The sequence below is a fragment of the Anolis carolinensis genome, chromosome 4 (assembly GCF_035594765.1).
Source record: "Anolis carolinensis isolate JA03-04 chromosome 4, rAnoCar3.1.pri, whole genome shotgun sequence".
NCBI classification, from domain to species: Eukaryota; Metazoa; Chordata; class Lepidosauria; order Squamata; family Dactyloidae; genus Anolis; species Anolis carolinensis.
In genome coordinates, this window is record NC_085844.1 from 50,326,200 (window position 1) to 50,342,912 (window position 16,713).

Genomic DNA, 16,713 nt, shown 5'->3' on the forward strand with positions numbered 1-16,713 from the left:
AAAAGATTTCCGAGATTCCAAATGTACAGTGCCTTCAAGGATAGTCCTTATCAACCTTCTGACTGACACGTCCTTACCTGTCTTGTGGACGCTGCTCTACTTTCCCATTTCCACATCTGTTACATGTAGGCCAGGAGAAAGCTGTTTTTTCATTAACTCCCACAATAACGCCTGAAGTAAAAGGGAAATGGTACATAAATACATATTGACTATGACTACCTTTGACATTTGTGCCTATTTGGCTTGCTGTATTATCATTCTTTCTTCCTTGGGGGGAAAAAACCCCGAACTCTTGTTTTTTAAAAAGGAAACTAAAAGGAGAATCTCAGGTATAGTAATAAAACACCTTCTATTAAATTCAGAACTATCTGAAAGCTTTCAAGTCTGTTCACTCAGTGGCATGGGCTACATGCATGCTTTATGCCTCATCTATATTTTATCTTATCAAGCCAAGATATCATTATCCAAATGCAATTGTTGTTTCAATCTGATACTGAAAAACACAAGGGTGGGAAGGATAAGACAATTTTCTCAAAACATTTACACGGATCTAACAGCAACGAGTTGTCCCTTATATCTGTGTAACTGAGAGCCAAATCTGCCAAAACAAAAAAGAACAACCTCCAAACCCTGACACACAACTCGAAGGCTTTAGGGAACTGAAGGCCAAAGTGATATTTGGATCACTAGCAAACACTGTTGCTAACTATTAGAAATCAAGTATGTTGGGAATTTTATGGGAAGGCTAGTAAAAAGATTTAGGACAATGGATAATTTGTTTAGCAAAGCAATAAATACTGAAGATGTCGCACTGTTTGGAAGCCAAGCATACAAATGGGTTATCTTGGCCACCTGCAAGTAAATGGAATACCATTGGCAAGTCTACAGTATATGTGTCAGGAGCCCATCACCTGATAATCCCTGCTGTGTTGACCAAGAATCACTCAATCCTTTGATAAACTAAAAGCTGGAGAACTAAGAATGGCGAAGTCCATCGGTATTGGCTAGACAGCAGTGCAGGAGTACTTGGTTTCATATAATAGCAGGATAAGGAAAAGGGAGCAACTTGCTTAAGACATTGTGTTCTTTGGGACTGAATTTCAGAGGTTTCGGATATAATGATCCTGTGAAAGAACATTTCACTTCACACGTAAAGCCAAAACACAACAAAAGGTAGAAGAAGATTAAGGGCAGCATGTAGATTTATCACATTCCCTCCAGAATGCTCAAAATGGCATGTACATGATTCTCTCAGCTTATGATTGTAGTGTGTCTTTCAGTCATTTCCAACTTATCGTGACCCTAAGGTGACCCTATCCAGGGTTTTCTTGGGAAGATTTCTTCAGAGGACGTTTGCCTCTGCCATCCTCTGAGATTGAGAGAATGTGACTGACCCAAGGTCACCCAGTAGGTGTCCATGGCCAAGCATGAGTTTGAACTTGATGCTTCAGATTCCTCATTAAGCCAAGATATCATTATCCAAATGTATTTGTTGTTTCAATCTAACACCCAAACCACAATGTTATGCTGGCTCAGTTAACCTTGCAATAATGCTGTAGGCCTATGAGATGTTATGACTTGTCCAAGACTCATTCTCTGGGTAAACGTCATTCTTGAGGCTATTTCTTTAGTGCTTTTCCAAATGGCCCAATTTGACAAGATACTAAAAGTGGCCCATTTTCTCTCCCGCTCCTACTTAACCATTAACTGAATTTAAAGTAGTGATTCTTATAACCTGTGGGTCCCCAGGTATTTTGGCCTACAACTCCCAGAAATCCCAGCCAGTTACCAGCTGTTAGGATTTCCGAGAGTTGAAGGCCAAAATATCTGGGTACCCACAGATTGAGAACCACTGATTTAAAGGGCCAATGCTTCTGTCTGTGTGGGACCTATTAGAATGAATGTTTATGCATGATGAAATGTGAACTATAAGTAAACATCCATGTAATACGTAATACATCCCTCATGAGTAATTTTCCAAATGAAGATGGGAACAATGTCATTTGCCACTAAGAATATGGTGGATGGACATTTAGAGCTCAACATACTACAAAAGAAAACAGAGCCCTCAGCAAGGGACCCAAGGAAGATCACATGCTGGACACAGTCCAAAAATAATAACTGGCGCACATGTGAAATTGCAATTAGAAAAAAATCCTATATTTATAGTGGATGAATACCTTAAAATATCTGAGTTGTTTACATCTGTAATAAGTCAGCCGGACTATGTTTTTGTAACCATATGCTATGTTCATCTGAATATGCCTTTTGGTGGACCGGCTCTATATATGACCTGGGCTCAAATTCAGCGAAGAACCTGGTTAGGGTATAGGTAAAGGAGCAGGCCAGCTTGTATAGTCCAGATCGTGTTCTAATTAGCACTTGCAGAGAGGTTGCAAGTGAAATGAAAAGAAATTAGAAACAGCAAAGCAGAAAATACTTCCGAAAGCACTGACATCTTCAAAACAAGTCTATAAACCGATTTAATATAGATACTACAAACATATATAAAGCTGGGTTAAACCCCCCATAAATGCAAGTGGAAACATTTAGAATACTCAGCATTATTTGCCAGTAAACACCAAATAAGAGCCAGGAAGGGATATAGTTCAAGCTATTCTAATAGGAAACAGCAATCTCTTGTTCCTAACACGCACTTTTTCTGTGCTGTTTATTATTCAGTTTTATACTTGAAAAAAAGGCAATGTAATAACATGCAGAGAGTATAAAATGGAGCCCAAGGGAAGTCAGGTTGAAGTTCCCACTCAGCCCTGAAGTTCACTGGATCATTATGGGCCCGTCCCATGCACTTTCAACCTAACCTTTGTCACAGGATTGTTAGGTCCCGTAGGTTACATTCTATAAGAAGGAACTGTCAGAACTACCTCTGAATATTCCTTGTCTACAAAACACTATGAGGTTCACGGGGTCATCATAAATTGACAGGCGACTTTAGGGCACATACAAGTTGCCTGTTGCCTATGCGCTCATTATAAAAAAGGGAATAAAAAAAAAAAGAAAATAAAAGTTTCCAGCAGGCAAAGAACAAGGCAAGATATGCTTTAGGAAAAAAAGCTTGCACTAACCTCTTACAGTACAAATGGAATTGGCTTGGGTTGCAGAATCCAGCTCATCAAGTTCGACAGGACCAGGCAGTTTAGTGATGTCAGCATCAGCAGCCCTACACAAAAGGGGCTTTTGTAACAAGAGAACGGTACGTTCAATGCAAATAATCCTACCTGCCAAGAAAGACATTTTGATAAGTTACAGTAACAAGGAAAAAGGTGACCGTGTTAATTGTCTTGAGCCAATAAAGACAACGTTCCTAGTCAGCCTTTCGTCAAACTCAATTTAGTCTGGTTTGCTTGAACTTTCAAAGTGAAACACATGCTGAGCCCTTGTTAAGGAAAGAAATTTCCAACCTAAACTGTCCTGATGCATCCAATCTTTTAGAGGGCAGGAAATTTACCAGGCTTTTGCTTCCTGCGTGATTCCTCCCTATCCCCCACCCATACACATTTTTTTGGTCCTTGCAGTTGCCAAGCCGTCCTGAGGCTAGACATGCTGCACTTTGCTCCCCAAAGTAGGAGAACCAAACCTTTGCCCAGTGGCATGTCACGTGGATGAGTCAGTGGGTCTGGAAACATGACAGGAAACTTTTACAAGTAGGTCAGTGGCTCAAATGCAACAAAAGGTTCACAATGACCAAAGGCCATTATCAGGCAGTGATTAACTTACTCTTGAACATGATTAGCACCTAATTCCAATTCTTTCCAGCACATGCAGGCACAACACTTGATTTTAATTCTAGACGGCTGCAGAAGGGTCGTATACATAAACATAATACAAAAGGCATGCTGCCAGATTGTGCTCAGATTTAATAAAAAGGGCTCTTACTATGATAATACTCACTGTGGCAATGTAAGCAATTTGAAAACAAAACAAACAGGAACTAAGAAACTAAGAAATGCAAAAGAGAAACAAAGCTCTTAGGCTGTTCAAAAATATGAGACTTTTCTTGGAAGAAGGGTTTTCTTCTTAGGTGGGATGGACATTGTTACATTCCCACCTTTTTAGCAACATATATTATTTGGTTTGCACTGAATGTAAACAACTTGCCAAGAAAATGTCTTCTACTGCATTATTCCGTTCTGTTTTGCATATAACATATAAATCCTGTTTTGTGTCTAATCCACATTGTAGATAGGTAGGTATTACACGTCATTATATTCTCAGCAACCACTTGGTGTACATAATACTAAATTAAATAAGCAATTAAAATTCCATCAGGCCACTCCGTCAGCTTTACTGAGGGATAAGCGTCTTTTGGTTTCTAGTAGAATCACATGTTGTAAAAATTTTATAATGCTAAGAAATGGTGTCGGGATGTGATAGGTTTCCTTTTTCCATCCTCGTTTCTTTTTCCTTTTGTGCCATATATTTCAGTTGTAAGACTGCAAAGAAGATAGTGGTTGCTTTTGACACAAATCTTACAACTTATAAGATACTTGTTTTTTTGTGCTATGAAGTTTTCTCAGAGTTTTTTTTTGAAATGAAGAATAGGGTAATAAATAAATAAATGACAGAAATGAAACATACAACTCCATTCTTAGTGACACTTTGTCTATTAAAGAGAAATGTGTTCAGACCATAGATATAAATAAATAAATATCTTGAGTTGGCAGAAACAGCATTGTATGGAAGGTTTAGATTCACATATTTGTAAAAAAAAAAAAAGAAAAAAAAAAGGGGGGGGGGTGGACGATGGGAAAAGTACTCAAAGACAGGCCAAACAAATTCTTTTTAGAAGGCCACATAGGTCACAATTTTCCCTATTAGTTTTAAAAACTTTCTTTTAAAACATGATTGGATGTGATCATATACAAATAGTGAAATTCTAAATTATCTTTGTTGCTATTTTGCATGCAAATAATTTCTGAGTTATGATGAACTTTAGGCAAACTTTGCAACCTACCAAAACCATGGCATTACAATTTGAATGGGATCGGAAGCATTTTGGATTCCCCCCCCCCAAGATTTTGGAATATCTATAACACACACACACTATATACATACACATACATGAAATATCTTGGGAGCCAGCTGCCAACATAAAATCATGTCTGTTGGATATACATCTTACACACATAGTTTAAAGGTAATTTTTACAATAATTTTAATAATTTTGAGCATAAAACAGAATTAATGCAATTTGACACTACTTTAACCATAGCTCAATGCTATGAAACCATGGGAATTGTAGTTTTACAAGTTTTTTTTAGCTTTCTTTGCAAAATAGTATTGCTCACCAAACTACATCTCACCAAACTGTCTCACCAAACTACATCTCCTTTGATTCTATAGCATTGAGTCAAGGCAGATAAAGTGGTGTCAACTTGTCCCATAGCCATCCATGTAGATAATTTTAGAGTAGTTCAAATTTTGGATTTCCAGATACAGGATTCTCTACCTGTATAATAGAGGCAAGCTGGTACTTTTGTCCACTGATACCATTGTAAAGGACAACCTGAACTATACCACATTTGCGTTAGAAAGTGCAAGGTAAGAAATACTGGCAACTGAAGAGCACTATAAGTTGAAGAAGACAACTTGCATGTGCTGTTCAAGTTAAATGTTACAAAGATATGTCAAAGTTTGCTTGTTTCTACTTATTCTACTGCAGTTTTTAAGAATCTTTGGCCTTCCAGAAGCCCCTTCCTGATCACTGGGAGCTTCTGGGTGTTGATCCATAAAAGTTAAAATGTATCACCCTGGCCTAGTGCTTACCATTCCCATATACAGCATCCTTGAAGAAAACAACACAGGGGGATGTGCTCTTGAGTGCCTCCATGACTTCCCCATCAACCATACAAGTTGATGCAACTGAGATGGGCAAAATTTTTGGTATCTCAGGACCAACCTCCACCTTTCTCTGCAGGGAGAAATCAGTCACAAACAGCCAACTTTGTGTTTGGCTTGACAGGGTGCTCCTCTTTTCCTAGAATTTAAAAGGAAAAAACAGAAAGTCCAAATCATATGTTGCAATTAAACAAAAACAACTTTTTCCTCCAGGATTGGAGAGGAGCTATTCATCAATTTAGCTTAGCCACACTTTAGGTGGTGACATCAAAATCTTCAATTCAGTGGGCTTGAATTTGATTTCATCTTATATGATGTAGGACTTGACTGTGTCACAACATTAGAGCATAGCATTGAATACTAGGTCTGTAACAATTACAACAACTGCTGGAATAAGACTCCAGCAAAGCCTCTCAATGGATTTAAAAGCCAGGGTGAAAGTGAGGAAAATATGATGATAGAAACCGCACATTGTATACTCTTGAAACAGCAAATAATCGCAGGTGTCCCATTGCATTGCATTAGATGGCCATTCAAATGCCTTGCTCTAAACTGAAGCAGTAGATAAGGTTTAGATAGAAATGATCATTTCCTAGCTTGCATAAGGATTTCCAGACACATTACCACCACAAACATTTCTCGGCTTTAAAAGCACTCATCATGTATGATGTCAAGTAATGATAAATATTGAAGTCAGAACATTTTGAAGCAAGGAAATACACAAAAATACTACTGGATTATTAAAGTGTCCCACTCCCTTGATGAAAACTGCTATAAGTCTAAACTTGGAGGTTTTCTTCCTAGATGAATTGCAACATTTCTCAAGGATGCATATATACTTGATGATTCATAAAAGGCACTGGGAGAAACAAATATATCTTCTTCAGGAACATGAATATCATGTTTGTGATAGGAACAATAATACACTGCTAAAACCGAAAGGACGAACTATCTTGCTTGATCCCAGACTACAATGAGTTCTTGCCCAATAACAAGACTCTTAATTAACAGGCTTGAAAACCATATTAATTAAATATTGATGAGTTGGTTCAGATTAAACATGCTAAAATCTTTTTTCTCATTTACCTCCAGGTTTCACAACTGTTTCCATTGCCATCTCCTCCAAATGCCAAATGCTAGAGTATTATATCCATCTTCCTGGGAGTAAGACCTATTAGACTCTTCTGATTTGTGTTTGAGTAGACTTTTATAGCACTGCCGTAGTTTAATTTTATTTCTACAGTATAAGCATTTATACAACACCAAATTATTTTTGCATAGTTTGAGACTGAAATATTAATACAGTTTTGTGTGTGTGTGTGTGTGTATACATATGTGTGCGTGTGCGTGTATACACACACACACACACACACACACACACAAATGTTTGGACATCCCTCTGTATCAGGCACTGGGATATTATGATATGTCAAATACTGTCTTTCTTAAGAGATCAATAAATAGTTTTACAAAACTAAGGGATTTAATGACCCAAAGTTAGGCAAGTGACAATGGCATTGGTGGAGGCAAATGTTCTCTCCAAAGAAAGCTCATAGCGACTGTCAAAAACTTCCAACCAATGGGGGAGAGGACTTTGTTAAACAGGGCAGGTTTCGAAAGACAGGGCTAAGGAAGAGAGAGTAAATCCTCATCTTGCTTTAGTTATTGTATAGAGTCCCATCCCATTAAGTAGCATCCTTCACTCAACCACATCCTGGACAAGTTAAAAGTCCTCACCAAGGAAATAGATAGGCAGATGAGTTAGCTGCCTTCTTTGTCTGCCTGTCTCTCTATTCTTTTCCCCCTTTTTATGTTTGTTAAACTGATACTTCCCAGGGATACGCCTCTTTGTATTCAGTTTCCAGACCGCATGGTAAGCCCTTGAGCCATCCACTTTGTTGTTCTCCTGTGAGCATGGAGAGACAAGAAGTTTCCAGAAAGCTATATAGTAGCTAGGTCCTAACTTTTCTATATAGAAATGTAGTTCTTTCGATAAAGTTTTTTGGAACTTTAAAAACTTGACTCAAATCCTGTAATTGCAGAAAACTCACTCGCTCTACTACTATGCTCAAGAAGCTTCTGAACTGCTAAAACTGTTGTTGTGGCTGCTTTACATTTTTAAATGTTTTTTCTTTCTTGAATTTACCCAACACAGCCATCTGTGGAAACCAAGCTTGGGAAAGAGTCTGTTTCCACTAGATCTGTCTATATGCTCTATCTCTGAATTCAACTCATTTGGATTCACACATTTACTATAACACGAGATTATTCTTTTGTTTTTCTCCTAAAAGGTATCAATATGTTGCAATAGCCTGATAAAGCCATTCATTCATTCTATAATCTGGCAGTTCTAACCATTTAAGGCTACTCCTGATTATTATAATAATAGCCTTATAAAGGAATATGGGAAAGTAGGAGTGATAAAAATTGTCTTAAACAATTAAGCTTCAGCTCAAAACTTTGCTACTGCTTCTAGCTTAGACACCCGGCAATGCCTGGGTTAGCTAATTTTTAACACTATTTATTAGAAAAAGTCATAAGGAGCCCCCGGTGGCCAAGGGGATAAAAGCCTCGTGACTTGAAGGTTGGGTTGCTGACCTGAAAGCTGCCAGGTTCGAATCCCACCCGGGGAGAGTGCGGATGAGCTCCCTCTATCAGCTCCAGCTCCATGCGGGGACATGAGAGAAGCCTCCCACAAGGATGGTAAAACATCAAAACATCCGGGCGTCCCCTGGGCAACGTCCTTGCAGACGGCCAATTCTCTCACACCAGAAGCAACTCCGGTTGCTCCTGACACGAAAAGAAAAGAAAAGAAAAAGTCATTGCTTGTTTTTGGTTTTTCTGAATGGTCCCATTAGAAAATGCATAAGGATGTAGGTAAACTACAACTCCTACTGTCATCCCCCCCCCCCCCCCCCCCCCGGGCCAGTATTTAAAGTTGGTCACAGTGGGTCTGTTTGCCAAGTTTGGTCCGGATCTATTGCTTGCGGGAGTCATAGAGATCTCTGGATGTCAGAACCATCTTGAAAAATACATACATAGATACATTTTCACTTTGATATACATAAGATGTCCCAGAACGTCTGCAACTAGAGAACTTGAAAGGTTCACTGAAAGCCTGAATTTATTTATTTGTTTTCAAAATCTCACATAGGAATAGCATTAAACCTCTGAAAGGCCAAAGCTTTAGATTCTGACCAAATAGGTCGTTAGCCAAAATGTGAGTAACTGCAAGTAATTTTAAACCCATCATCTCCCTGTATGTGTGTCAGTTTGTTCTGAACAGAAAGGACAGAACAGAGAAACAGCAGCAGGCTTGAGTTAGGCGACAGAACGGCTCCCCCGGAGCACAGACGGAAGATATTTCCTCATTTTTCTTTTGTACCACAATACTTATTCTGACGAGTAATAATAAAAGGGGCTCTAAAGAGGCAATTTCCCAATTCACTAAGAACTGGAGATATTAAATTCCAGTACAGAAGCAGCACTGGTCGTTTTAAAAGAAGATATACGTATGAAGCACAGAACATAGTTTGGACAGCCTCCCTCCCCATCCAAAAAAAAAAAAAACCCTACAAAAGAAATTCAAACTGAACCAAGGTCTTCCCTTTCGTATTTTCTACTGCATCAGACTTGGGTGAAGGACAAATCCACACTAGCAAAGAATGAAGGAGTAAACAAGTCCCAGCCATGACATTTTATTGCTGGAATGGTTAGAATAGGTACGTGCATCCAAATACCCAATTTGTACTGTTCATTTCAAGTACATTTTTTACAAACTCGTTTTGGAAGATATGAAGTTTGACCTGCAGCTGTTTAAACCACTGTGAAGTATTTCAAACTAGAATATTGAGATTTTTAAAAATCTGAACTGGCTAAATAAATGAAATTTGCAAAACCACTAAACCAAAATTTCGGCATACACTAACTCCATTCCAAGTAGATTTTTTTTTAAGCATTGCACTGAGTGACTTCATTTGAGTTATTTTGTTGACCCCAATGAGAGTTTCAGTGTATTGCAGGGAATAAAATATCCACTGGAATGTCTGTGGGTGCAGAATCTAAGGTATTCAACAATACTCAAATCAGGCACAGCCAGAAAACACATGTTCACTCAAAGTGGAATGTTTGCTTTGATCAGCTGCCACTTCCAAATTGATCCAAAATATAATCTGTGTCAAATTTGCAACAGTCTGGATCTACACTGCCATATAATCCAGATTATCAAATCAGATAATCAAGGCCCTTCCACACAGCCATATCAGACAGAATATCAAGGCAGAATAACCCACAATATCTGCTTTGGACTGGGTTATCTGTTCCAGTTCAAAGCAGATATTGTGGGATTCAGCTGTGTGGAAGGGGCCCCAGATTACCTGTTTTGAACTGGATTATATGAGTCTACACTGATATATAATCCAGTTCAAAGTAAATAATCTGGATTTTATATGCCAGTGTAGATGGAGCCAAAATATGGCTTTGGGGGACTAAAATGTTCCATCAGTCTAGATGAGAAAGTTAAGCAAACAAACAACCAAACAAGCAACCTGTTCGCACCTTAAAATGCGAGGTTAAACCCAGAAGAATTTGATTCAACAAGATGATTAATCAAATCAAGTTACAATCCTACTTTTAACCTTGTAAATGCTTAGTAGCACATGATGTCTAAAAAGTTTCCCTTTCCATCCGTTTTTGATTATGATTGACTTTGCATGATTCTGATCCTGCAAGTAGCCTCTGCTAGTTACATTTTACTGTCGAGAGAAAAATATTCCCAATCGGAATCTCTATCAACTGGAATTATTGCAATTTAAGCACAGTTCAGGACCAAATCTCGAACACTTCTCAGAGTTTTTAAAAAGCTGCTTCTCCCAGGATCCCCAAAACAGCGTGGTCAGTGGGGGTGTCCAAAAAGTCCCAAAGGCTGGAGAGTTAGGTTTGAAAATTAATTCAATAATGTTAAACATTAGAAACTAGAAAAATCATCCATTACCATCAGCTCCAATGACTGAATTTGGTTTAACTGGGGTGATTATCATTGGTTAATGTGTTATTGGGAATGTTAGCTGCCAGGGCAGACTGTGGGATTGACAGAGAATGGCACAGGGCTTCTCACCATGGATCTTTGTGCCCATAGTCTGATACTTTCAAAAGTGTTCTTTTTATTTTAAAGTTGCTATTTCCAACTGGGAATTTTCTTACAGATGAGCGACAAAGTTTGTAATACAATTGTTGTGTGTTTTCTGCATACTTGAATTATTACATTCCCTGCTTTCCCACACCTTTTTTTTTTTTTTTTTACAAATATGACCTGTGAAGATCCCCGATAGAGCACATGTTTTGCTCACTTAATTTAAGGAGACTGAATCTGAATATATCTTTTGTAAAGAAATGCACAGGGAGGGGCAGATAGGTGTGAGTCCAACTATCTGCATTTTTGGCTTCAGGCTGTAACACCTCCATTCGCCTATACAAAAAGTATGATCCACTGAAAAGGGCCTGGGCAAAAAGCAGAATGGGAAGCGAATGGAAAAGAAGACCAGTTTAGCAAGAAATGGAGCCTGGTGCCTTAAAAGGCAACGCCAGAACACTTATCCAAGTTTCTGGATTATCCAAGCCATTTTTGTAGTCAATGTTTTCAATGTATCGTGATATTTTGGTGTTAAATTCGTAAATACAGTAATTACAACATAACATTACTGCGTATTGAACTGCTTTTTCTGTCAAATTTGTTGTAAAACATGATGTTTTGGTGCTTAATTTGTAAAATCATAACCTAATTTGATGTTTAATAGGCTTTTCCTTAATCCCTCCTTATTATCCAAGATATTCGCTTATCCAAGCTTCTGCCAGCCCATTTAGCTTGGATAAGTGAGACTCTACTGTATTTCTAATAACAGAAATATCTTTCACTACTACATAAATAGAGTGGGCAATTAGGATAATGGTCAAATTGATAAGTTATAGTCTTGGAAGTGAGACAAGACCATAGTTTGTTTAGAAAAGCAGTATTTTATTTAGAGATTGTAAAAGGCTTGATATATGTTTTTAAGTATGATATAAACTGCTTAGAAATATTGTTTAAAATGGGTTTGTTGGCATATTCAGAATCTTCTGAAGATGCCAGCCACAGATGCAGGAGAAATGTCAGGAGACAATGCTACTAGAACAGGGCTATACAACCCGAAAACCACACAATACCCCAGTTTTCCACATTATTGCTTTACTGAACCTTTATATGGTCTGACTCATTAGGTTTTCTGATGAACAATTACATTAATCTGCTGCTTTAGGGAACAGATTAATTTTTAAATGTTGATGGCTTTTCCTTTGGAAGATTCAGCAGAACAGGAAGCCTTAAGAAGAAGGATTAAGATGGAAAGAAGTGTATCATGCGACTCTGTTACTGGCAGCAGAAGAATAGCTGGAAAGCACTTGGAGAGATGAAACTGGGGAACAACTGAAGAATTTGCCCTTCTTGTTATCTCTTTCCCTAATACAGTGGATCATACACTTTGAAGTTTTTGATGTATTAGAGTCAAAACATGTATTCACCAAAAACCCTTGCTCTCTATGTTTATTCAGAATGTAATTCCATCACATCCATTTATCATCCTTAAGTGTGTGTATTATTGCGGACACAGGACTGGATACTTGAATAATCAAATGGAAAAGTTTCCCCAATGCTTCCATTTACTTCTGAGAGATAATTTTGGTAAATGACTTTTACATAGCAGAAACCAGTGGTTCTCAACTATTCATAAAAATGTGAAATAAGAAACGAGCAGTGAAGTGCCTAGTTTAATAGATGATACCAAATATTTCAGATGGATGGAAATAAAGACTTGAAAAGTTCCATAGGTTTCATTCTAGATTGGATGAGTGAACCAGAAAAAGGTAAATGCAGTTGATAATATAGAGATATAAAGACATGCAGATCAGAAAAATGAATCCTGCCTTTACATACACATAAGGGACTAAAATGGCAAAATTGAATCAAAGAAAAGATTAAGGACTGTGGTGTATACAGATGTGAATCCAATGTGAGGCAACTGTGAGGGGTTTTCAAGAATACTATGAAATTACGAGTTGTTAATTTCTTCACCTCTTTATGTGGATATTGTAGTTTGAGAAATACCAGTTGCAAATCCAAAAACTGTGAGACTGAATCCATCTATACTATAGAATTAATGAAGTCTGACACCACTTTAACTCCCGTGGCTCAATGCTATGGAATCACGGAAGTTGTAGTTTGGTGAGAAACCGGCGACTATTTGTAGAGAAAGCTAACAAATCTTGTAAAACTACAACTGCCATGACTGCATAGCTTTGAACTATAGCCATTAAACTGTTGTCAAGATACTTTAATACGACAATGTAGATGCACCCTTTGTCTTGTGTCTGACCAGATGTGGTTGTATTGGAGGCTTCAGCTTTAAACAATATATTTGGCAGTGTGTTACAGGGGGAAACTGGTGGCACGTAAGTATGTGTAACAATTAATGTGTTTTCGCAAGTGTGTGACATTTAGACAGCCATTCTGTAGTTACAAGAAAATTTATCTGTTGTGTGGATTGTTCAAATTTAGGCTGATGATAGGACTCACATTCCTCTGGCCCTCCAAAAAACAATAACAATAAAACTTCCTTACTCAGCATGTAATACCATGTGGCATTTGCTTCCAAAACATGGTTCAGAGCCAGCATGACACTGAATACCAGCATTAATATGATGTGGACAAGTTCTGCGTGTAGTTTCCCAGAGTATCCTGTTGTTCAGTGTGGGAAGGGCTATGCTGGACAAAATACCACTAGTTAGATTTGAAAAGATCCTTTTTATGTGAACCTACTCTTTATATAGAGAAAGTACTACAACTTTTCAACACATCTATCCTTCAGGGAAAAGGCAACATCCTGAAAAATACCTAGTTGCTGCAACTAAAAGAACTTCCAGATGTACACAGTAATGGAAGCCAATTTAAACAAAGCTTGATGGTGCTTTGGGTCCCTGGATGTTAAATACTTCCAAATATGAAGCACTTGTATACAGGGGACACAAAAAAGAATGTCAAGAGCACAAAAAGCCTGAAGCAAAGTGAATTGTGACTTATCTTGCTTATATCAAATGGGATGCAGTCAGCTGTCAATTACTCTACAAACGCAATGACAGCTATTTTAGTAACCATCAAATATATGTACCACAAAAGGAAAATCTTATTATTTCAGACAAGGACTAATCCACTCTTTAGAAGAGGCCTTGAACTACAGACAATGGTATTAAGTAGAAAATAAAAGGGCAGAATCCGCACAATGTTCCAGTCCCAGTGTGCAGTATCCTGCCCCAATTAATGTAATACTCACCTGTTTTAATCTGAACTCAAATTGGTCTTGAAAGATACTTATTCCCCCACCAAATGCACCTTAATATAAACTGCAATTTCTACCATGGTCACTGCATCAGATCATTTTAGGTCGCACAACTGTGGCAGCATGAATATCCAAATATACATGCATATCCAAATAAACCAACAGCCTTTCTTGTTTTCCTGACAATATTACCTGCATTCCCACTAGTCAGCTTATACGTGGCTTCCCCACCCCATTTCCCTTCTTTTTTCCCCTCAACAACGCCCCCCCCCATTAACCCCTATTTGTCTAATGAAATGTTTGTTGGCAGAATTAAATACATCTTCATTCAGTTTAGCCCACAGTATTTAAAGTTCCCCATGTAATCTTCCCACAACAATAAAAGAATTGTCCAATGCTTCATGATCTCCACTTCTGGGGAGCAGAGTTATTGGCTTCCATGTGTCCAAATCCCCTTTTTGTTAGTGTGATTCTCCCACTTTCGACAGCCTCAGCTTCACTGCAGGAGGCCTTGACTCCTATGGAAGCAAGGGACATGGGCAAATGGAAATCTCCCTATGGCTATTTCGGTATCCTTACTGTAACCTCGCAAAGATCCATCTAAAATACTGGGATCAGGTTTTGTTTACATGGTTAACTGGACTCGATTGTAAGAGAACATTTTAGATTTCATTTTAATGGGCTCCTTGCCATTTAAGCCTCCAGTATTCAATACAACACATTTTGTTGGAGCTGACGAATGAAAAGTCCTTGGAGGGGCCCCCTCTGCAGTTTTTATAACTAAGATGGCTGGGCAATTGCCCACAGTGCAATATAACATTTTAAAAGAAGGTGAAACATCAGCTGCTGGAAAGGAAAACAGGAAAATAACAAAGACAACTATTAAAAATCCTCTTAGGGGACAGAGGGAGGGAAAAGTCAAATGTAGCTCAGGTTTTATAGTGGTTTAAGAACTCCAACAATCTCTCCTGTAATTATATAACAGTGCTTTCCAAATATAAACCATTTTGTTATTTGAGTGTGTGTCAGGGTAGTGAAGGCAATAGGATCTGCCCTTGTTGATACCAAAAGGAAAAATCTCTCTATGGTCTGCCATTTGGCTGTAACTGGAATTATTTACAATGTTACGTGCTCAGTTCACCAATAGTATAAAGCCTTTTCAAGGACACTATGGTAATGCCTGGTCTGGGATATTATGACACTTTGCAAATATTTTTACTTATTCTTTTTCACTAGTAACATTAATAAACAGAAAAACTCCACCCAAAAACACATTTCTGTAGCAATATAGCAATCCATTGTTTTCCATGTAACTGAAAATAAATACACTCTTCACCTAATGAAATTATGATTATAATATAAGGACAAACTTAGTTAAACTTCAATTACAGCCACTGAAACTTACAGCTGACCATGGGAGGTTTTTCTGGAAGTTGCTAGATTGCAACTCCCATCAGCCTTAAGCTCCAAAGCCAATGACCTGTGATGCTGAAAGGTGTAGTCCAACATTTGGAAAGCTACATGAAGCCCATGTATAGTGAATTCGTTTGACTGCTGGGCTATGACACTTGAGACCAAGGATCTAATTCCCACTCGGCCATGGAAACCCACTGGGCAACATTGGGCAAGTCACACTCTCTAAGCCTCAGAGAAAGGCAAAGTCAAATGCTGTTTGAACAAATCTTACCAGGAAATCACTGTGATGGAGTCACCACTAAGTCAGAAACAACTTGAAGGCACAGATCAACAACATTTACCAACCTTGCAGCAGAATCTTTATTACTTGTTCCACTGATTTAAAACAGGATACTGAAAGCAGGACTAATGAATATATTACAGGTACCAATATTTAATATAATCTATTAAAATAGGTCAAGAATCAAATGGGAAGGACAACTCTCAAAGCATGTATAGAGTAAGAAAGGCAGTGCCCATTTTTTTTCTAAACGAAGCAGCGAAAAGCACACTGTTAGTAATTTACACTTTTTAAACATTCGATTATAAGGGTTTGTTGTTACTGTATGATATAGGTAAAGGTAAAGGTTTTCCCCTGACTTAATGTCCAGTCGTGTCCGACTCTGAGGGTTGGTTCTCATCTCTATTTCTAAACCGATGAGCCGGTGTTGTCCATAGACACCTCCAAGGTCATGTGGCCAGCATGACTGCATGGAGCGCCATTACCTTCCCACCAGGAGCGGTACCTATTGATCTACTCACATTTGCATGTTTTCAAACTGCTAGGTTGGCAGAAGCTGGGGCTAACAGCAGGTGCTCATCCTGCTCCCCAGATTCGAACCTGAGGCCTTTTGGTCTGCAAGTTCAGCAGCTAAGCGCTTTAACACACTGTATGCCTTCAAGTAATATCTGGCTGATGGCAACCCTAATTTGAACCTATCACAGAGTTCTCTTGGCAGAATTTGTTCAGAGGGCGTTTGTCCTTGCCTTTCTCTAAGGCTGAGAGAATGCAGCTTGATCAAGGTCATTTGGT

At 38.3% G+C, this 16,713-nt stretch overlaps 1 protein-coding gene across 5 annotated transcripts in view; it reads right to left on the bottom strand.

The window, feature by feature from the left end:
• spidr (scaffold protein involved in DNA repair) overlaps window positions 1-16,713 on the bottom strand; it is a 212,047-nt gene that overhangs the window by 3,289 nt on the left and 192,045 nt on the right. For all 5 annotated transcript variants that reach the window (XM_062979351.1, XM_008114867.3, XM_008114866.3 and 2 more), the window contains 3 exons: window positions 5,788-5,998; window positions 3,087-3,239; window positions 78-171 (listed from right to left, as the gene is read on the bottom strand). In XM_062979351.1, coding sequence (XP_062835421.1) covers window positions 78-171; window positions 3,087-3,239; window positions 5,788-5,998 — 458 coding nt within the window. The remainder of the gene's footprint in view (window positions 1-77; window positions 172-3,086; window positions 3,240-5,787; window positions 5,999-16,713) is intronic.